The sequence below is a fragment of the Syngnathus typhle genome, linkage group LG1, assembly GCF_033458585.1.
Source record: "Syngnathus typhle isolate RoL2023-S1 ecotype Sweden linkage group LG1, RoL_Styp_1.0, whole genome shotgun sequence".
Classification (NCBI taxonomy): Eukaryota; Metazoa; Chordata; class Actinopteri; order Syngnathiformes; family Syngnathidae; genus Syngnathus; species Syngnathus typhle.
In genome coordinates, this window is record NC_083738.1 from 29,355,396 (window position 1) to 29,378,536 (window position 23,141).

At 39.8% G+C, this 23,141-nt stretch overlaps 1 protein-coding gene across 2 annotated transcripts in view; it reads left to right on the top strand.

Moving 5' to 3' along the window:
• Positions 1–1,764: 1,764 nt before the first annotated feature.
• LOC133160972 (glutamate receptor 2) overlaps positions 1,765–23,141 on the top strand; it is a 27,557-nt gene continuing 6,180 nt past the window's right edge. For both annotated transcript variants that reach the window (XM_061289116.1, XM_061289108.1), the window contains exons 1-13: positions 1,765–1,896; positions 1,996–2,136; positions 10,882–11,121; positions 15,009–15,205; positions 16,187–16,240; positions 16,312–16,470; positions 17,339–17,506; positions 19,345–19,449; positions 19,543–19,650; positions 20,077–20,283; positions 20,360–20,727; positions 20,856–21,054; positions 21,240–21,487. In XM_061289116.1, the coding sequence (XP_061145100.1) occupies positions 1,794–1,896; positions 1,996–2,136; positions 10,882–11,121; positions 15,009–15,205; positions 16,187–16,240; positions 16,312–16,470; positions 17,339–17,506; positions 19,345–19,449; positions 19,543–19,650; positions 20,077–20,283; positions 20,360–20,727; positions 20,856–21,054; positions 21,240–21,487 (2,297 nt within the window). In that variant the 5' untranslated portion in view covers positions 1,765–1,793. The remainder of the gene's footprint in view (positions 1,897–1,995; positions 2,137–10,881; positions 11,122–15,008; positions 15,206–16,186; positions 16,241–16,311; positions 16,471–17,338; positions 17,507–19,344; positions 19,450–19,542; positions 19,651–20,076; positions 20,284–20,359; positions 20,728–20,855; positions 21,055–21,239; positions 21,488–23,141) is intronic.

Below are 23,141 nucleotides of genomic sequence, written 5' to 3' on the forward strand. Positions count from 1 at the left end.
GTGTGTGTATGCGTGTGTGTTTTTAGCATCCTAGCGCGCTAACCTAGTATATCACACGGGGTGAGCACTAATCCAACACGACCTCTCACCAGGATGCTGCCCTGCAGGAGGCCAGGATGCAAGCCATGGTGGGCAGAACCGACTGTCTTCATCTGAAGTATCAATGGCCGCTGTACAGTACTAAAAGCAATAAGCATGCGGTGTTGCGTTGAGAACAAAGTAGGTGCTTTTTATTTGTTCCCTTCACCCTCATTTTCTACTTTGTTCTTGTTGATTTTTGTTTTCACCCTATCATTCCGGTCTGTCTTTTTTTTTTTTTTTATTATTCCCGTCTGTCATTTTCTCCCACATGGTGTTTACTTTTGCTCCACTTATATTCCTTTTTATTTATTTTGTTCCTTCTAGTTTTCTTAATTTCTTGCATGTTTTCCCCTTGACCTAGTTGTAAACATTTTCTTTCGATCTTTTCAAATTTCATCTTTTTTGTCTTCCCTTTTATAACAGCTTTCTTTTTGCAACTTTTGTTTTTTTACAGTTTTTCATTGTTTTTTGGTACCGCTCCCTCAATATTTCCTTTTTTTTTATCTGATCCTTTTTCTTATGATTTGTGCTGTTTAATTGATTTTGTTCTTTTGTATTTTTCCCCTTTCATTACTTTCCCCCTTTCTTCCTTTCCTTTTCCTAGCGACTCATTTTCCCCTTTATCTGCTAAGATTAGTACTTCATTAACAAAAGTTATTTTTTCTGTTTTCGTCAACTATACTAACCCAGCTTCTAACAACATCAATATTCCACATTTGTCTGTAATCTTTGCAATGTGTCTACTCTCAAATAATATTTTCCGATATTGGATTCTTCTGCCTCTTCCTTTGGCAATCAAAATCAGATTTTTTTTTTAAGATTACTCTATAGATTTCAATAAACTGGTCTCATTTTTATTGAATGTTTAATGGACATGAGCCTATGCAATGTTTGGTCTCAGCATTCTTGCTGACCCCGGGACACATCCCTGCTTGCTTGAAGTGTCAAAAGATGCTTGACATTGCAACTCGACTGTTATGTATTCATAACACCAACACCACCCACTTCAAGCTGCAAAAGTCTTCTTACTCATCCATTCCCAATTCATCTTTTTTTGTGGGTCTTTTTCTATCAAATTTCCTGTTAAGTTCTTCCTTAGTAAATTGTCTTTGCTGGATTCATGCAGTGAAATGGTTCCACTGTCCGTGGTGCTGAAACATGTCGTCTGTGTTAGGATAGATATTGATAGAGAGACAAAAAGATGAAAGGAAATAATCATTATGCATTTTTTCCTCTTTACTGCCTTACACTCAAGGAAAACTGCTGTCAAGCTGACACAAGCCCAAGAAAGTAGAAACTTCCCAATCTGTACAGATCTCTCATGAAAGCGCACGGTAGATCGCTGACGTCACTCAAGCAGTCGGCTCTCCTTTCGGCAATCTTCGTCCGCCATCTCATTAGCATTCGGTTCCCGGCTTGAGGAGGAGGGTGGAGGGAAGAGTAGAGAGAGTGGGGGGGTGCTTGATGCTGAGAGAAGAGCGTCGCACTCGGAGCAGGAATCAGCCGCGCTCGCCGCTCCGTCGCTGAGAGTCTTTTATTCCTCGACTGCTGGGGTCACTCCCCTTTTATTTTCCACCTTCCACCTTAGTCATCGTTAATTGCATGCCTGGCTGCACACACACAAAAAAGATGCTTGGGATTTAACGCCTTAATCGTCCGTCTCTCTCTCCTGGAATATTCCTGCCTCCCCTCCCTGAGTGTGTGTACGGTAGATGCAGACCGCCGCGGCCATGCAGCAGATTGTGCATTTCTCTGTGTCCTTCCTCATCGTCTTGTGGGGGTGCGCGCACGGAGGCTCGCCCAGCGTCCAAATCGGTGAGTGCAGCCAAATACTCTGAAAAAAAATGTGCGCCGAAAATGAAGCGCATTGCGTTTTAGGAAGACTGACTGGTGGATTTCTTTCCACCCACACAGGGGGGCTCTTTCCGAGGGGCGCGGACCAAGAGTACAGCGCCTTCCGGATAGGCATGGTCCAGTTTGGTACGGCTGAGTTCCGGCTCACGCCTCACATTGACAACCTGGAGGTGGCCAATAGCTTCGCTGTCACCAATTGCTGTGAGTGCCTTGGAAAAAAATTGCATTGCGCCATATGGTTTGGAATGTGAATGGATGGATGCAAGGGGAGAAGGGAGATGAGGGGGGGGAGGGGTGGTACACTTGGTTGCCACGGCAACGGCAACATCCATCATTTCATTCCTTTACACCCACAACACCATACATAGCTCGCAGTGATCATTGTCAGTGAGGCAAACAAATACTCCCTCATCATCATCTTCACATCTTCATCTCATTGAGTTGAGTGAGAAGCTTTTTTGGAGAGCATCTTTGTGCGCCTGTTAAATGAAGAGTTTTTTTTTTCAATTAGTTTGTTTAATGAAGGTATGGATGGAATTTGCCCACAGCCAGCAATTTTCAGCCTTTCTAAAAAAAAATATTTAATATTTTATCCAGCTATTTGCATTTCCATTAAAATTAAGATGAACATTTTCATCTTTTTCATTTATTCTTTGTTGCATAATAAATATTTTACCATCTTTTTTTTATTTATATTAGTCTTATATATATTTTCGTTTTATTTTTGTGATTAATCTTTTATACATTTTATAAAAGTATTTTATTCATAATAACTACTTTTATTTAGTCTGGTTTGTTTGTAGTTTTTCTTCTCCTTTGACTTTACTTAAATATCGATTGTATTGTATCTATATTTATTCAGTTATACTTTCTAATGCGTGATAGAGTTACATACATGATACATGATTCAGGTATACATGATAATGATGTTTTGTCGTCAGACATGACATGCATTTGGATTGTTTTTATGTAACGTTTTCCCCTCAAATAGCTCATGTTGAAGTGCTTGGTTGCTATGCGACTGCTCCGTTCAATATAAATCAAAGGCTTGTGATTGGTGCTTGCCGGCGTCCAATCCATATCATTTGCATAAAAAAAAAAAAAGCTTAGTCTCCGGCATGCGCGCTCATGCTGGGCAGCCTGATGCGAGTGGGCGACAATCATCAAGGTGCTCAGCATACAAACACTGCAGCACAACAAGAATTTGCAATCACGCTTTGCATAACAGTACATAAGAAATTCTTCCGGGTATGGTGTGTAGTGGAACGTCTGTATTTCTTTAGTTTCTGAACTGACAAATTGTTGTTGAAAATTGTGTGTGTGTGGAGGGGAGCAAAGATCAAAACAAGCAATAAGAATTAAGCAGAACTACTTTGCTTTCTGCTGTCAATATTGTGTCCAGTGGAACTTGTTTGTATAGTTGACAAAATGCTAAAAATTATACAGATCACAGTAGATGATAAGAATTAAAGAGAAAAATACATTTGCTTACATATTGGAGACTGTTCTGCAATTTATGTTTACATAGTTTGGTTAAAATAACAAATATTGTCTAAAGGTTGTCGCGCAAAAGTCTATGAAATCAAGCTTAGAATTAAAGCTAACTAAATTGTTTTGAATAAGCATAGAAATCGATGAATCATATTTAAAAAATAATGTGAAATGAACTGCATTTATTTAGTTCATAAAATACTTTGACAAAATTCATCAAATCAACGTAAACAGTAAAAGTTAAAGAACCATTTTTTGCTTTAGCTTATTAGAAACTGATATGCAATATTTGTGTTTCTTTAGTTTGCCTAACGTGCTAAAAAATGTCAAAATCAACCAGGTTAAAGCCAATTGCTTTTCTTGGTACGACTGAGCAACTTGTTTGGTTGAGATGAAAATGTATAAAAATGTCAAACAAAATTAAAACACAATCCCTTTGGTAAAGAGTTTTGCATTTTGCGCAAAGTGAAAAAAATTGGCCCCACGTGGCCTTTAAACTCATTCGGGTTCTTGTGGCTACTCGACGAATAACTCATCTTGGGTTTGTTAGCAATGCGAGTATAACCTTAACGCTAAAGGTTTCATTAGCATGCGCGTTAGTCATTAGCGTTGATGTGCTTGCCTGACTTTTACACTTGCGCTATGTTCCTATGAAACTAAGCGTGTGTGTGTGCGTGTTCTCGGAAAATGTAAGTGCTCGTCTTCAGGCCTTGTCCTTTGAAAGGGCAACATGACTCAGGCTAGCTAGCTACAGAGCTAGCGGATACGTCCATTGGGGGGTTTGCTTTTGTCTCCTTACCTGATGCCATATCTCCGCATTTAATAGACTGACTCATAAAAGAGAGTCCAGTGGGCATCATGAAGTACTTGAATGCCAGCACTTTCATTTTCACTAAGTTTTTGCCATTTTAAAGATGTTTATACAGAGAAAAAAATGTCCCCACTGAGACGGACATTTTGTTGATCAATACGCTGCGCGGTTGTGCCGGCTATAAAAAAATGAATGACAACTTTTTCTGAACTGATAATCTCAAAACTTCAGAAACAATTCACATTTAGACTGAGAAATATAATAGAACGTCCAGAAAAGAAAATACATTTGGTTCGTAAGTATTGAGTCTCCGATGTGATATAAGAATTGCTACTCATAATTCGGTATGGAGAAAGATAATAGTTTGCCTTTCCGGAAACAAACTAACAATTTTGAATGTGTTGCATGATAACGCCAATCTGCAAATAGAGAAAACCAAAACCGTCATTTTGTCCGTTGACCACTGTCGAATCCGATGGCACTGCCATTAAGCGTAATAAAATCATCAACATTTCAGAATTAATTGCCTTTTTGCAAATCTTTTTACAATGTAACATGGCTTCATTGACCATTCCAGGATTGCGAGAATAAAAGATGCAACTTTAAATTGATTAACACTTTTTTGAGATGATCCACTTATTGATTTTGTCACTCATTTCTGGAAACGTTTGGCCAAACGGCTCAATTAAATGAGCGTCCACTTGCTGTCTACCTTAACACGGAAGGCTAATTGAGGGCTCAATCATTTTATTTGCGTTATTTTTTGAAATGATGGGCCATATTAATAAATGCTCTGAACTCCTGTTCAAGGAGCAGTTAAAGTACAATTTAAAACACACTTATTGTTTGTAGCCAATCACTTAAGGTAGTTTCGGTTGGCTGTTTTATCTTCTTTGCCCCTCCCTCTCTGCCTCAGCTGTCAATCAAACCAACACCTTGAACCCCTGCTGCCCTGACTCCGAGGCCACCGACATAACTCTAAAATATGCGCGCATAAATCATGAATTCTGCCTCTCGGACGAGGTCAAACGGTGACCAATTGCCAGCAGTGAATGTCACACAATCAAGCAGATGAGAAATAAAAAACAGCAGCGAGGACAGAGTGAGGGAAGGCGTAAAAAAGACAAGTCCTTTTGGGAACGATGCGGAAACGATTGTCCCAGCTTTTGTCACCAACAGATGTTTCACGAGCTCCCCTGATGGTATAAAAACAGCGGGAGATGAGCTAGTAAAAAGGTTGCCGAAATGAGACATTTTCTAAATTCCTCTTTAAATTCAGAGTGAATTTCCTATATTATATATATTCCTATATTTTGGGGATACCAACACCTCGAATGTTAGCGCTCCATTCATTCTTATTGAAAATTGTCCCTGACTTTGTGCCAAAAAGTGTTCCGCAGCATTTGGGAGAGTATTAGTGAGTTCCGAAATAGCTTTGTCCCCCAGGCCATCAGACTGATAAATTGCAAATAAGGACAATTTGACTCCCACTAAATTGCTGTTTTATTTTGCACATAATGCTCTACGTGACTGCAGTTCTCAAAATTCGACTGTTTGTGTATTTTTAAATTACTGCTGCACAACGATATAGACTACAAGTGCCATTATTTACTAAATTTTCTCATTTCTATCATAAGATATTTTTGTGCTGTATTACACATTAAATCTTTGCCAACCATTTCATGTATTATTTAGTAGAACCGCCAATATGATCAATGTTTTACAGTTCAAAGAATTTGAAAACAATCCGTGAATATCTTTTTGTATTTTAATAACATCCAATACTTTTGACTATACATTGCTTTACATTCCAGCCAACGTGTCATTTATTTTCACAATAACTTGCGTATTTATGTCCTGCATTACATGCAATGACGTGTCACAGTGAGTTGTAGGCCATGGACAAATGGAGCGTATAAAAGCTTGGGCTCAGGGGTCAAATTTATTAGATGAGACTGAGGTATAGTGTATGTGTGACTTGGCAGGACATTGTCAAACCTTTCTTTTTTTTTTTTTTAAATCACTGGTGGATGCAACACCATACGTTAGCTTTAACAAGGAAGTAAGAAGAGAAGTTCTGTGTGGGTGTAGCCCCACTTTTTGTTATAGTGGGGGGGAAGTGCAAAATGACTCCCCAATGTAAGACTCTTTGAAATAATTGGCCAAAATAAATCCTCTTCACACTGTTACTGTTTTGAAGCTGATAGTGCTGAATATTGGAATTAGACACTCTCGGGCTATTAGACCAAGTAGCGTATCTAAAAAGAGCAGTAACAATTAAACAGTGAAAAGCAGCAGAGTCAATTCACTCGTGTTGCCTTGGCAACCTTCTCCTTCACATGCGGAGTGGCGCTTGTACGTTTGTTGCGAGATCATTAGAACACACCAAACCTGCTTTGGTATTTCCGTAAAAGGTCACAGAGCATACGTTGTGTTTTTATGACAGGAAGTAGCCGCAATTCACGCATGCCGCTCAATAGTTCAGTGTGGTGCATCGTTGTGTAAGCACTCACAACACTCAATGCAAGACGTTTTTGTTTTGGGGTGCCTATAATAAGTAATAAGATGTACATTTTATATATGTAAATATTGTTGTATTAATATGATAAAGAAATTCCAAGGTTAAGTGAATTGTGTTGAAATAGTACAAGGTTTTAATTTTTAAGAAAAACTTCTAATTTCACATAAATACATAATATAATATTACCAAAATCCCCAATTGTGTGAGAAAACTCACAATTTTATGACCAAAATAAAGAATAATGAAAAGTCAAATTTTTTAAAAATAAAAATGTCGAGATTTCACGTAACAAAAACATAAATTTTACAAGAATAATGTTATCACACTATGAAAAAATAAGTAACTTTAATACAAATAAAAACAAAAATCCCTTATGAAAAGATTCATGATAACAAATTCGATTTTGTGGGAATGTCGTATTATTTATTACTTGAAAAAAGTTCAAATTTTGCGAGAAAAACAATTGACTTTAGAAGAATATTGTCACACCTATACTGCTGTATATACTGCTGTAACTTAAAAAAGTTTTTTTTACAAAAGTATTTAGGACTGTCGTAAAATCTGAAAACAATTACACTAATTGCTATTAGTTGCTAATTGCTATTACGATACAAAGCAATTATTTGGCAAAAAAATACGTAAAATCTATTGTGCTGTTCCTAGAAAAGCAATCTTATGTAAAAAAGTCGTTTCAACAAAATAAGCCACTTATATGAGAAAAAACATCACAAACTAATATTTTTGTGAAGGATGCTCTTAGCCTCGCTTCAGCAAGACAAAGTGGTTCAAACTGTTGCCATGGTGTCACATCTCCTCCTCCTCTCCCACCGCCGCCTACTTGCAAACTAAAGGAGGCCACAGGAAGCATAAAAAAGTGGCGTTGCACTAGAGGGCGCTATGTAGCGCTGCCCATGAAGTCGCTTGTGAAGGTTTCATCGTAGGCCATCAGAACGCCTCCAGGAAACAGGTCAGTGCACAAAAGGAGAGCGACGAGAGAGATGGCGAGGAAGAGGAGGAGGAAGAGGAGCAAGGGGGTTGGCAATAGAAGTTGACAAGAACTGAGCTGCAGTGTTCTTGTCGAGAGCAGCTGCCGGAAGGATGTCTCACAGGAGAAAAAAAAAAAAATCCAGCCAGTGTGACCGCCAGTCACATCTCCCACAAGTCCTTCTTCTTTTTAATATAGCCGACAGTCGCCACGGCAACATCCCTTGACGTCCCAGAAATGCACTGCCTCATTATAAGATGAGCTACCTAGATCGGAATAAAGCATTACAAGAGCGTTAAAAAAACATTTCGCGCACAAAAGAAACCCAACAAATTTGATTACACCTTTTTTTGCATTTTTTTTTTTTCAATCCAGAACATGACTGTGTTGGCAGCTTTGTGGCTTATGCGCAAGTAAGACGATTGATCGGTCAGCCTCTCAGGATGTTTAACCGCAAATGAAATCTAAGAGAGCAGCAAAATGCTCCTTTGGGCTTGTTAGGATACCGCAGACAAGGTCGATGTCAGAAAAAGAAAAACAGGATTGCAGCCGCTCTATCAAGTGACACAACAGTCCATGTGTTAGCTTGTCCTCGATCAGTTCTATATACATTTAAATGAAAAGTCCCAGGGCCTTGTTGCCGTGGCGACGCGGCACTTGAGTGGAACACCAGTCAAATCTGTTCACACTGTTGACGAGTCCTGTGTCACTGACGTGCGCGCTGATTCATCATTTTAGCACTGCTCAGGGTCAGTTTATCTTCAATCCATCCACACAACCTAAGTGAGGTGGATTCATGCAAGTGTCCTTTGGTAGAAAGTGTGTGTGGGATGCAAGGGGGGGGGGAGGAGAGGAATGTCACCATGGCAACAAGACCTGCTCTAATCCATACGGAGAAGGGTTTTACAGCAGGGGACACATTTTAGTGACTTGTCATGGAATTCCAGAGTGATGCAAAGCACATGACGGTGGCTGATGTAACTGATGCAAATGTGAGCTTCGCCTGTCTCGAAAGGCAATGTCAAAAATAGTTAAGTGTTGACGCCTCACGGTAAAGTTTCAAATTTGGACTGAATTTTTGCGATGCAATTTTCCTTCAAAATTTTCATGAGATGACAAAACTTGTAATGTTTTCTGACTAAATTATTCAAATTAGGAAATGATTATCAACATTGAAGTATTTTTTGAAGGATTTTCTTTTGTTACACCACAAACATTGTGGTAGTTTTTGTATTTTCACACTCAATAAACTTTTAGAACACCAAGATTGGCAAAATTAGGCAAAAATGCGGACCAAAATGTCTTTGCTTTGTCTGTCGCAATTTCCTCCTAAATTCCTGTTGTGAGGCGAAGGCGATATGATAATTTATGCAAATGAAATCTTTGATCAGCATAAACAGCGGCGTGAAAGGAGACGACATGGTCCTCTGGGTGGCACACCGGCAAGAAGCGGGTCAGCTAATTGGAACGGCTAAATTTGTTTCACGCCATTCACCTCCTCTCAAGGTGACAAGTCACGAGAGCCTCCGCCCATCCAGAAGATAGAACCGGATCTAGTCATCGGCTCTTTCAGTGAGGTGGCTGAAACAGTAAAGCTTTACCTTGAATAATTTTTGTGACTTATTGCATTGAATGTGAAAGGGCAGTCACCTTTCTTTTTTTTTTTTTTTTTTGTATTTACTTTAGATTTTTAGTGAAGTAGGTACAACTATAAAACATTTGGTAGGTGGACTTGAGAAATACTGGTCATTAAGTTGTTGTGAGTAGGATTCATTGAGAGGCAGTCACATGTGACAAAGGCCTAATGGCTTTTCCCACAATCCTTCACTCTCTCTGCCAGCCGGCGATTAAGCATCCCTGACTTCTTTATTGCGCCAGATTGACTTGTTTCTCCCCTCCAAAAATACATCTCGTGAACTTTTTAGGCTGCAAGAGAGTGAAAAAAAATACTATTTCATAGGGTCTTGTACTTTTTTTTTTAAACCATTGCATCTTGATTTATTTGCAAGGGATATTGCGTCATTTCATTCATGACCGTGCTAAACTTTTTAGTCATATTATTGTGAGTAGACTTTTTTTTTTTCGACAATATTTTACCAAACCCATTTTTTACTACGATTCTGAATAACAATATGTGGGAAAAAGCAAACGCTTACAAAAATCAGTGATACATGCTTTAGATTGAACGTGAGTTTTTCTGGCAGGACAGGACACCCGACTATCTCCCCTCACTTGACTCCAGCTTCTCGTATCAGCAAGTCATCCCCATGATATTGCACTCAAAGAAATGCCTCATTACATTAATGACACAAGAGCACGGTCAATAAAGCTGATGGAGCTACATGCGACCAATACGAGCCGCACGAACGTCATGCTAATCCGCCGGGTAACGCTTGAGAAATGGCCGGGAACCTCGGGTCGGCGGAGAAGGCTTTTCGTGTGTTGACTGCAACAAAAGCAGCATCGACAGCGCTCGCCACGTAATAAATGTTAGATGTCAGAAAAAGCCACTTTGGCGTACGCGCCTGGGCACGGCTCGTAAATTATACAACGGGGTGAATTTTTGCAAAGTCAACAGAATGGCGGATGTAGAAAATGCAGATTACATACGGCATAGTTCATCGAAAAGCAAGGCCACAAAACACAAACGTTACACAAACGTGAGGGCTTGCTAAGTTGTAAATATTAGCATTGAATTTATGGATGATGGTTGTGTATTTTTTTGGGATAGAATTTCCTTTTGTAAAAATATAATTGGTTTTGATTACTTTCACAGTAAATTATTTCAAAAGCACAAAAGTATTTTTGGAAGGAGAAGTCCTTTGGGATTTTTGGACTGAACAAACCTATCATTTTTTTGTGGAACATGCTTACATTTCCTCTTACCCTAAAATAGGACAAACTAGTATTTCTTTTTGGACTTTCCTAGGAAGTGGATGAGAAAGTTAACATTCTGAGATTCAGCAGGCTTGTTGGCTTTTAGGGACTTTCTCCTGCATACGTTCTCCCCCGGTGCAGCTAAAAGACGGAAATCAATTAATCAGCCGGCAGACATGTGGAACACAGCGCGTCCCCGAAGCCCTCTAACGGATGTAAAACAACAAACGTTAACACTTGTTTTGTCTCTCTGTGTTGCAGTCTGCTCGCAGTTCTCCAGGGGCGTCTACGCCATTTTCGGATTCTACGACAAGAAGTCGGTCAACACCATCACGTCGTTCTGCGGCACTTTGCACGTGTCCTTCATCACGCCCAGCTTCCCGCTGGATGGCAACCAGCAGTTCATCATCCAGATGAGGCCCGACATCAAGGGGCCGCTGCTCAGCCTCATCGAGTACTACAAGTGGGACAAGTTCGCCTATCTGTACGACAGCGATCGAGGTCAGACGGCACGCCGTTCCTTTCTTGTGCAATTCAGATGTGTTGGGATTTGAGATAGATGATTGGCCATCGCTATTTGATCTTTATAGTCTTTTGACTTTATTAATTTTGGCTTTTCAAAGTGAGTCAGTGTTGGACCACACTTTCTGAGAACTACCCATATACATTTTATTTTACAGTATGAATATTGAAATAACGTAACATAGTTAAACAACACTATGAATACAAAAGAATATAATTCACTTTTCTCTTCTCTTTTATTGAGGCATAGGATAGGCTCCTTTACATTCTGTTTTGGTAAATTCCAAGATTGCTCCAAGGTGTTAACTAACACTTGTGAGTTGTTGATTTTGTCATCATAGTGCTGAAAATGTCCTCAAGTCTTCATGTGTTTATGTTGAACCCCCCCCCCCCCCCCCCCCTCATTGAGGTTGAGTATTTTGACCCCCCAAGTGCATTTAATGAAAGGGGGCTTGTCACATACAATCAGCTGCAATACGTGTTTATGAGTTTGTTTGTGCGCGTGTGTTTTATGTAACGTCAAATGGACGTGTGCGGTAGTGACAAGCAGTGGAGGTGATGGGCCCTTCAGCTATGGACCTCCACACTCCTCATCATAATAATAATGCTGAGATTTTTTAGGGATTTGGAGGTTTCCGGTTCACTTAGCCACATAACATTTGGTTGTCATTCGTGAACAGACCCACAAAAAAGTCTCAAGAAGGCATGCACAAAAAGACGCTCTTCCAGTTTGATTCAAAACTTCTACTTTTAGGATCAATTCTGACATTTTCAAGTTGTCACCCAGAACAACTCAAAATTTGGTCCCATTGTTACCAAAATGTAACACTTTACACCAAGCAGTTGGATGATGCTAATTTGAGAACTATTTCAGTTTTCTTCAATGCATGGACAACTCTCAGCAACGTTGAATGACTCAGAATGAAGCATTATTGTCTTTGTCAAGGTTGTTTTTTGTTCTTTTGTCACCATTCCCAGCTATCCCTAATGTAGTGTCCGGTGAATATACTTACAGAAAAACACAGCGAAGTGGCTCAATGTGTAAATTGAAGTCATCGTTACCGATGACGCCTCCCTCACATCCGTCAAAACACCCGCACATCCTCATATCACTTAGCGACCGTCACAGTCACTTCCAGATCTCTCCTTCGCCTTCCATCCTTTCCTCTCGCCACACATTGGTTGCCATGGGAACAAAAAGATCACACTGACCTAATTAGACAGCCGTGCGATAGAGAAATATATGCACTGCGGTCCCCGTCGGAGCTCATCCCACTTGTACAGTAAGCAGCAGGTTTCATGCGGCATGTTTTAAGATGGATTTTGGAGGGGAGGCGGATTTGACTTTTTTTTTTTCGCCGCTGAGTTGCGTTCCTGAATGGGACGAGAACGTGAAGAGGGGAGATGAGAGGGGGGGAGGGTAGAGCATGAAAGGCATCTGAGGAGATGGCGTAGCTGCATAGAGAATGCGTGTGCGTGTTTATCATGTTTAGTGTGAAGTGAAATGGAGGAAAGAGCAGCACTGCACTAAATCCTTGCTAAGCCAACAAGCAAGCACTGGTGAGTCAATAGACTCCCCACATACGAGTGCATAAGTGACATGACGCCTCCTGTGTGCACTCAGCAGGCTTCATGTATGCAACATGCTCAACTACTCCAGGTTTATATACATTGTAGAGTACAGTAGAAAGGTCACAGAGATATAACAGCCTAGTTCAAGTCACCAAATTTATTTTTATTCTAAATATGTGTTCCAAAGAGGCTTAATTTAACAGTGATTATGGTCAAAATGGTGTGCGAGAATGAACGACAGCTGCAATTACGCTTGGACCGACATCTGATTATTGATTATACAAAAGCCAATCTTGCGCAATGAGCCACATGCCGCTTCACCAAGTCTCAAAGATCAAATGCATGATTATCCGAATCATTTTAGCTCATGGGTCAGCCGGAACATTGTGTCCTCTTTGTAATTATGACACATATAGATCCTTCAAATAGAAGTAAGAGCCTCCAATTTTCCAGCGCCGTAAAAAACTGGAATTGACCGATATTTCACACCACTGCCGTCACGCCCGGATCACATACGCTGGTCTTCTTTTTTTTTTTTTTCTCATTAAAGCGCAAGCCGAGGATCGATATGAGCGAGATTCAGCTGCGAAACGTCTTTAACTCGCAAGGAACGTCACATTGATCAAAAGGCATAATTAAACGTCTCGTCTGAGCCGGGATTCTGTTTTTTTGGAAGGGGTAAGGGGGATAAAAGGACAAATAAGATGGTGATATAAAGACTGTAGGAGCACATTGGTCCACTCCATTGCATTCAAAGTCTCTTTAATCAGATCTGTTACGGACGTTTTGCACACTTGCTGAGGGATTTCATCAATTAGTCATATCACAGCTTGCAGCTCAACAATGAATTAAAACTGAAATATGTCATTTTCAGGTGATGTTACAAAATAAATTATCTTGGGTTTAGAACAAACATTTGAAATTTAGCCTCTGATCAGCTCTTTGTGACTCACATCTGTGGGGGGAGCCCTTAAGAATATAACATGATAGCATTTTTCCTTTCTCTGTATTAATTGAGCTTGGCAGCTTTAAGACAATCGAAAACGAATGTGATCAACAAAGAAGTCGCCAACAAAAATGGGAAATGATTGAAAGTGTACCCTGTCATAAAGTGCGTGCTGTCTCAGACACTTCCCTCCCACACTTGGTTGCGGTGCAGAATACGTACGTACCTGTGACTCACCCTGACAAGCTCGTTACATAAAAGCACTGAATCACGGCTTTTTAACGAGCCTGAAATGGCAGCCAATCAGCAATAAAGCAACAATGCCTGATTGTGAATATGTCGTGTCTGCCACATTATTGAGCTTATTTCCAGAGTAATGATGCTGCTTCCACATGAGCGAGGGGAGAGATTTGGGCTGCTATTGGTTAGTCACTTAGTTTGTGAGTTGGTTGTCATAGTTGCAGTTGTTTAATTTGTCAGGTAATTGGTAGGTCTGTTGGTTGGTTGGTTGGTTGGTTGGTTGGTTGGTTGGTTGGTTGGTTGGTTGGTTGGTTGGTTGGTTGGTCGTTTAGTTAGTTTGTATCATTAGTCAGTCTGTTGGTTATCCAGTTGGTTGGTTGCTTTGTTGGTTCATTAGTTGAGTGATTGATTATTCAGTTGATTAGAAGGTTGGTTAATACCAAATACTGTTATTTGGTTGGTTTTAGTTAGTTGGTTAGTCATTCGATTGGTTTGACAGTTTATCGCTTAGTCAGTTGGTCGGTTGGTTGGTTTGTCGGTTTCTTGTTTAGTTAGCTGGTCGTTTGTCAGTGAGTTGGTCAGTTGGTTACTTGGTTGGTTGTCTAGTAAAGCGTGTCGTCAGTTATTTGGTTCATTAGTTAGTTTGTTAAGTCAATTAGTTAGTTGGTTAGTCAAGTGCTGGGTTGTCATCCAGTTGGGAGTCAGTCAGTGGTTATTTATGTACTCAATTAGTTGGCAGGTGCATTGGTTGGATTTTACAAGCCAATGTGCATAAAATATTGGAGAGCGGTTGTACGAAGAAGCTATTAAATTATTGCCCTGATCTAATAGATTAAACGTGGAGCTAAGTTGTTACAGTCCATTTGAATGAGGACCAAGAGGTGCAATTTTGTTCCGCTCATGGAGCCGCACCGACTTTTTCATGCACATTACCCCGACTGGAGTAGAACAGTGAGTTCATTAAACAAATCAAACGGACATGTTTGGATTATTGTACATTGGCAGCATTCTGCCAGTCTCGTTCTACTGTTTTCTATTGCCACAGATGTTATTTTGTTGCCAGGAAAACGAGACCCTGATAGTTGACTGTGATTTTGCACTCCCTCAGGCCTGACGACGCTTCAGGTGGTCCTGGACACGGCGGCCGAGAGGAAGTGGCAAGTGACTGCCATCAACGTAGGAAACCTGAAAGATGAGCGCAAGGATGAAGCGTATCGCTCGCTTTTCCAGGACCTGGAAAATAAGAAGGAGCGGAGGGTGATCCTGGACTGTGAACAGGACAAAGTCAAAGACATCATGGACCAGGTCTTTTTACACTTCTGCTCTACGTATCGTAAAAGTCACTATTGTAAAAATACCAAAATGCCAATTGGTGAATTTTTTGATGAACAGAAATTGGTGAATAGCAAATTGATGACTGTTTAATGTTAATGCAATATTTTTTCGCTTTACACAATAAAACTGACATCTTCACGCTATTCAGAGAACTCCGGGTAGGCAATCTAGGCCAGTCACAGATACAAAACGTTATTATTCAGATCTGCCCTGCGCCATTGTCTGGACAGAGGTGCCAGTCAAACGGCAGGATTAGCTTCAGCAGTGTCATACCTGTCAAGCCTTCAAATGCTACAAAGCCAATCAATTTTCTGTCCCTTTTTTCCACCCCTGTTGCTGCTGCTGTTGATAAAGGACAGTCGCTTAGGATATCTCTTTCTTACTGTCACCGGTTGTTAAATATAACGATAATGGCCACAAGCATCAGCTATGCTAGCTAGCGTGACACGCAGTTGGCCTTTGGAAGGAATTCAAGAGTTGGGTAATACACATAAAATTCCAATGGAATAGGTTTTGGCAGGTGGACCCATCTTGAGTAAGGCTGAGCGATATGGACTTAGAATGATGTCTCAGATTTGAGCATTTTAAATTTAAATCAATGTTTGTCTTAAAAAGCAAAAGAAAATATATAAATTTTGCTTTGTGTATTTTTGCACCTTTAGAGATTTACTATTTATCAGTTACTGACTAATATATCTGATTCTACTTTCCAAAAATTAGTGGTTTGTTTTCTTTTGAACGATACAGCACAAAAATATCGAAAGTGCTGCTACCAAAGCATTTTATGATTATATGCAATATGTGACTCTACAGGGGCTATTTCTAATCAATTAGCATGAATTGCTGTTCATACTGATGTAATCCAGAGAAAAGATCATAATGTACTCCTACCACTACTTTTGTATAAAATTCTGATGACTATTTATTTTCATCTGATCAATAATTCTGCAGGTCATCACCATTGGCAGACACGTAAAAGGCTACCATTACATCATAGCCAATCTGGTAAGAGACATTTAAGGTTTTACTGGACACCGAAAGGCAGCAAAAATGACCACAACTTGTCATGTTTCCAGGGTTTTGTCGATGGCGACCTATCTAAAATCCAGTACGGCGGTGCCAATGTGTCAGGCTTTCAGATTGTGGATTTCGACGATCCGCTGGTGTCCAAGTTTGACCAGCGGTGGGAGGCCCTGGAGGAGAGGGAGTATCCGGGAGCAGATAGCAAAATCAGGGTGAGCGTTAACTTCTTGTTCACATGTACCAACTTGCTTCAGACATGTACGCTATGTGCATTATTAAGAAGGTTTGACCAAGAACACCATGTACTGGATATGCACTCCAGCAAGGTCCGGCCTCATGGGCTTGGGAATTGTTATGAATCCCGTGTTGCTTAACTGAATCAACTTTGAAAGTCATCTTTCCTGTTCAAGCTCACTGAAGTAGAAAGAGTCCACATTAAAGCGCTTTATAAACCTACGTAGGGAACACAAGGTGACTGGCGGTTTGATAAATTTGTCAAGCACTCTAGTGTGTAACTAGAACATGGCACTCTGCAAGTCACAGACTACCGCCGAGCAGCCTCAGGAGATACCAACATACCCTATTTTCCGTTTTGTGATTCAGTTTAATCTGAGAAAACAACATCATCTCACATTGCTGGAGGAATGTTTTTCAGAATATTTTTAATTACCTTCAGTCAATTGTTGAATACAACAATTACAGGCATCTACAAACAAAATGATTTAAGACATTTCATAGAAAAGAAAAAAGAAAAATTGAAGTAATATAAAAGCAACATGAATAATTAAAAAGTTGCTTAGTAAAAAAAATCATTGCATCCAGTGCAATGACAAGATTTTGGCTAAAAAAAAATATTACAGATGTATTTCTATAATGATTCTATTAAAATGCATTGCATGTAAAAATTTTACCGAAATGTTTCAAACCAAGCTGTTGCAAATGCAAATGTATTTGAAAGTGAAATATAACTGAAGACCATTTAAAAACACCTTCATTGGAAAAATAAGAAAATGAACTGTACATAAAAATAAATAAATAAATAAATAAAAAGTAAACCTGGATTTGCCTTTGTCTACGTAGTACACATCGGCCTTGACATACGACGCGGTGCAGGTGATGACGGAGGCCTTCCGCTACCTGCATAAGCAGCGTATCGACTTCACCCGGCAGGCCAACGCTGGCGACTGCCTGGCTAACCCAGCCGTTCCCTGGGCTCAGGGAGTGGAGATCGAGCGAGCGCTGAAGCAGGTAAAACGTAGCCGTGTTCGTCTTGTGCTGCGTTGCCATGGCAACGCTAGACTTAGCCGCCTTTAGAACGGGATGAACGACAACAAAGGGTGGGCTCGCACAGAAATGATTCATGTTATTATGCATGTGAACATTCATTGGATTAAACCAAGCAATTATTTTTGGGTATTTTAGTGACACTGATCTGAAATGCTGAGGAATTAATTGAATTGTTGAAATGTAGACCGTGAGATTCGTATTGAAATGCTTTGTTTGAATCAATCACAAAATGTGAAATAAGGCCTGAATGTCTCATTCATTTGAATTTTTTTTTTTTAAATTTAATTCAATCTCTCAAAATATGTATTGTAATATGAGATTTGTACTGCCAGTGATTTGTAATGAATGAGTGGTTTTAAATCTGACCAAAGTGGCTTTAAAAAAAAGAATTCTTCCCTTTGGCTTCTTCAGACCTGCAGAGGTTCTGCAATTGACATCACAGAAAGTCTGTCATTCCCACGACAAACAATATCCATCATGCTATTTACAAGGTTTGAAGCAACAATACATTTTCAAACCAAAAGTTAATTTATGTTAGCACTGTATATGGGCCCACTGACTCAACATATTCCTAAAGCAAGGTAAATTGGAGCAAACTAGCCTCCAGATTGGTGGCCCGTCAGTCACAGGGTGATCAGTGGCGGTCATTGGCGGTCAGTGGGTCATGAACCACTGCACTCCTCCAAATCAAGCTAGTCATTTCCCCCGAAAAGTGTGTCAATTCAGGAGTTGGCCAGCAATGTAGATGACAGTTGTACTACTGAGTCGCCAAAGAATTCATTTTGGAGAGGTGGAATGGAATGAGCTTCCTTCAAATAGACTCCAATTTATTCTCAGCTCTCTGCCATCTAAGTTGGCTGCGAGTCAAAGGCAAGACAGAGGATATTTTTGTTGTTGTTGTCTCAACACCCACATGCTGTCCACTTTGTATGCTGGCATGTAAAATCCTTTAGACCGGGAATTTCCAAATTGTTTTAAACGCACCCTTGGGGTATCCAAAAATGTAATGTATTGTTTACCCCTAAAACAAACAAACAAACAAAAGATTGTAGTTCTTTTATATTGTAATAATAAATGTATATAGCATGATAATTCAAACGGTTTAAGGTGTTACAAGCTCTTGTCTGTATTATTGGTTTCCCAAAAAGATGAACAAATAATGATGCAATATTCCAAATAATGAAACCAATTGGCAGATATTAAACATTCATTATTTATTTATTTTGAAGCACAAGTAATTCTTTTTCTTCTTCTTTTCCTTTCGGCTTTTCCCCTAATTGTTCACATTTATATGCTTGTACATGTCTACTTGCTTCATTTCCCTAAAAAGAAAAAAATATTGTCGCACTTCAGTAAAAAGAAAAGATTTAACCTCGTATAGATTCCACTGTTACTAAAAAGAAGACAAGATTTAAGCCCATATATATTTTTAAATTAGTATTTATTTATTGTCATAATTCAGACTGTTCAAATTGTTACTAAAATATTTAAGTCGCTATACAAAACCCCAGCCGTGATAACAAAATAACTGAATATAAAGGCTTTTTTTGGCTATAAATGACTTTGCTGATTTATGGAAGGCACAAGTACACCAACCTTGTGGGGATTTTGAAAAGGGGTGCTTGTTGTTTCACAAAAGCTTCTTTATGGGGTCATTTCAGATTATCGCTGGGGCTTCATTAACATCAAAAGCCCAAAAATGACAGACTTTCTGTCTTTTGGGAACAAATTAAGGCACACATTCCATTGAGTCATTATCTCCAGTATCCTCAAATTTAAAAGACGCATCGTTGCCACAGGTACGCGTGGAGGGCCTGACGGGCAACATCCAGTTTGACCAACACGGCAAGCGTGTCAACTACTCCGTCAACATCATGGAACTAAAGAACAACGGCCCTGTAAAGGTAAAATCTGCCTTGCAGCGGGGAAAAGGCTCTCAAGATTAACGACGTGTATCTTAGTCCGACGGGCGCTCATTATTTATTCATGGCCGACAGATTGGCTACTGGAACGAGGTTGACAAAATGGCCGTCACCAAATCCGACATCTCTTCCAACGATTCAACGGGGATGGAAAATAAAACGGTCATTGTCACCACCATCTTGGTAAGTTATCGAGGTAAACGCTTTGATTTATGGCCGCTCTGGGTGCTTTAATTGGCTTGTCCTTTGGTCCCCCAGACACCGGATAACATTAAGACGCAAAGACACAGTGTAAATTCTGCTGTGTTATCATTCATCTTGATTTGCAACACCAACCAGTTGTGCCTTAAATTTGCTGGACTTTTGGATTCATTTCCTGCAGAGTCCACAATCTCCGTTATAATACCTTTACTGCCTGTAATTTTATATTTTAGATTACTCCCTGTCGCACAAGTACAGTTCGCAGTTCGCTATTAAAGAATTTACGTACGTACTTGGGTAACAGTAATTGGTGTCGAGGAAGTCAGATCTCAACTGAGGGACCAAGACTGGATGTATGTATGTATGAATTCAGCTAAATGATGTTATGTTGTGCTGGCCGTTCTTCAGGAAGCTCCTTACGTCATGTTGAAAAAGAACGCTGACCTCTTTGAGGACAACGACCGCTACGAAGGCTACTGCGTGGATTTGGCCGCCGAGATCGCCAAACATTGCGGCTTTAAATATCAGCTGAAAATTGTCGGCGACGGGAGATACGGGGCCAGGGATGCCGAGACCAAAATCTGGAACGGGATGGTCGGCGAGTTAGTGTACGGGGTGAGTTGCCTCTTCTTTGCCTAGACTTAGCGAAAAGTAGGAAGAATCAGTGGTAATCGCCATGTTTGTTTTCCAGAAAGCCGACATCGCCGTGGCTCCACTGACCATCACCCTGGTCCGAGAAGAGGTGATTGACTTCTCCAAACCTTTTATGTCTCTGGGGATCTCCATCATGATCAAAAAGCCCCAGAAGTCCAAGCCTGGCGTCTTCTCCTTCCTGGACCCGCTGGCCTATGAGATCTGGATGTGCATCGTGTTCGCCTACATCGGCGTCAGCGTGGTGCTCTTCTTGGTCAGCCGCTTCAGCCCGTACGAGTGGCACACCGAGGAGTACGAGGACGGCCAGATTCAGACCAACGAGTCCACCAATGAATTTGGCATATTTAACAGCCTGTGGTTCTCCCTGGGGGCCTTCATGCGACAAGGCTGTGATATTTCGCCAAGGTAGGTTGGTCAACTAAGTATTGTTAACTCCACTGAATTTTGTTTAGCGAAGGAGCTAAGTTTAGCCTTCCTCGAATGTGTCGTTTTTTTGTCCTAATAAATAGCAAGTGATTGTTTTTGGGCGACAGGTCTCTATCCGGCCGCATCGTCGGCGGCGTGTGGTGGTTCTTCACGCTCATCATCATCTCCTCCTACACGGCCAATCTGGCTGCTTTCCTCACTGTGGAGCGGATGGTGTCACCCATTGAGAGCGCCGAGGATCTGGCCAAGCAGACCGAGATTGCGTATGGCACGCTAGACTCAGGCTCCACTAAAGAGTTCTTTAGGGTAAGGCACAAAATGGAATTCTTGAGCATATTTAAACCATTTTAGATATGCGTATGTGTCCATCTTCCTGTCAAACATCTTCTAATGCAATGCTTCCACGCAGCTTTCCAAAAACAAAATTTTTTGTGTACGAAAAAAAAAGCACTCCATAATATTCATGTCTATTTTCTGTTCCCCCCCCACAGCGTTCTAAAATTGCCCTCTTTGACAAAATGTGGACATACATGCGGAGTGCGGAGCCCTCTGTGTTTGTGAAAAAAACAGCCGAGGGGGTTCTGAGAGTCCGCAAGTCCAAGGGCAAGTACGCCTATTTGCTGGAGTCCACCATGAATGAGTACATTGAGCAGCGCAAGCCGTGTGACACCATGAAGGTGGGAGGCAACCTGGACTCCAAAGGCTACGGGATCGCCACGCCCAAAGGATCCTCATTAAGGTGGGTGGAATAGTATAACAATGTGTCCAATGTTGTTATAGTATCCCACCTACCCTGATGTAGCTTTGCTTATGTGTCTCTGGTTTGTATTAGGACATAAGGTAATGCCAACTACCCTCCCTCAAATCCCCGTTGCAATTTATTGTAAGTCGATAAATTGCAAAAAAATATAGTGTTTTTATGAATAATGGGGTACTTTTGATATGATTCTTCGAAAAGTAATTAAAAAAAAAAGACCTAGACTTATACTGACGGGAAAGTTGACAAATTGCCCACATTTGTAAAATAGCATGAATAATAGAATACATGTCCAAGAGTCACATTTGTATATTCTATATCTCATATTTTATATCTCATATTTCTATATATGTATAAATCAATTAATTAAGCTTAATTAGAGTTTTCATAATGTTATATTTTACCAAATAAATTCCTAAATTTAGCAATACAAACGTAATGAAATGCAATAAAATGCTAAAATTATGATGCTTAGTAAAATTCTTATTTCATATTTTTGTATCTTCATGTACAGGATTAAACTCAACTTTTTAGGTAACTACTGAATAATATAAGTGACAATATTTATTAAATATTTGTAGTAATGGGATACATTGTACATAATATTTATTTCATTTTTTAGCGATATATACATTTTTATACAAATCATAAACTTTAATTAACAAATATGTTTTCCAAACCATATTATATTTTGATATTATTACAGTATTTTATCATTTAAATATTTCCAATATCACTTATTATAATTCAAATTCTATTATAATTAGATATTAGGACACACTTTCTAGTCATATTCAAAAAGTTAAAAGATAAACGTTGGTCATTTTATGCAGATTAAAAGTTAGTATTATTTTTATTGTAACAAATTTCCCAAAATGTCAATTTTTTTGCTCCTGTAGCCAATTTGAAAAAAAAATTCTCCAGGCAGTAATTCACCTGGATGAAACTCATTTCCACACGTTAATCTCGCTAATCCTAATTCACAGAGGCGCTAAAATTGTGTGTGTCTGTCAAAGCTTTTGTCCTTTTCAATGTTCCTACTATGCCTTCTGCTTGTCCTCTTTCTCTCGCCAAACACTTGAAAGAATAGTTATTTATTCTAATGATGATGATGATAACGTTTGAAATGTGTCATGATGAAATGTGTTTGAGAATGATGAAACCCTTGCAGTGCTCTCCCTTTTATTTAAACATTTGAATGGGCTTTTCCTTTATGGAAACAATTGGATAACTCTCTCCCCAAAAAGCCTTTTGACTGCACTTTCACGGCGGCACTGTCTGGGTTTCCATGTTTATAGAAATGATTATCATGATTATATGTGATGTTGTTTATGGTAGCCATTTCATGACTCTCTGTGCCCCTCAATTGGATCAGCAGCACAGATGTAGCTCTAGGATGTTTTTCTTGACCAAATGTTGCATGTTTTTGATATTTTATGACAAGGTCTAACCATTTTCCCCATTACTGCTGTCTCTCTTTTTAGTGGAGTCACTTGCCAGACACTGTTTTATGTATGTAATGGATGTGAGTACGTTGCAATAGCCACTAGAAGCCCATATATAGCCTCAGCTAGCTAGGGTGACCATCATTTACTTGCGCCTTTTTTTTTTATAGCCACACATTAAAATAGTGGGA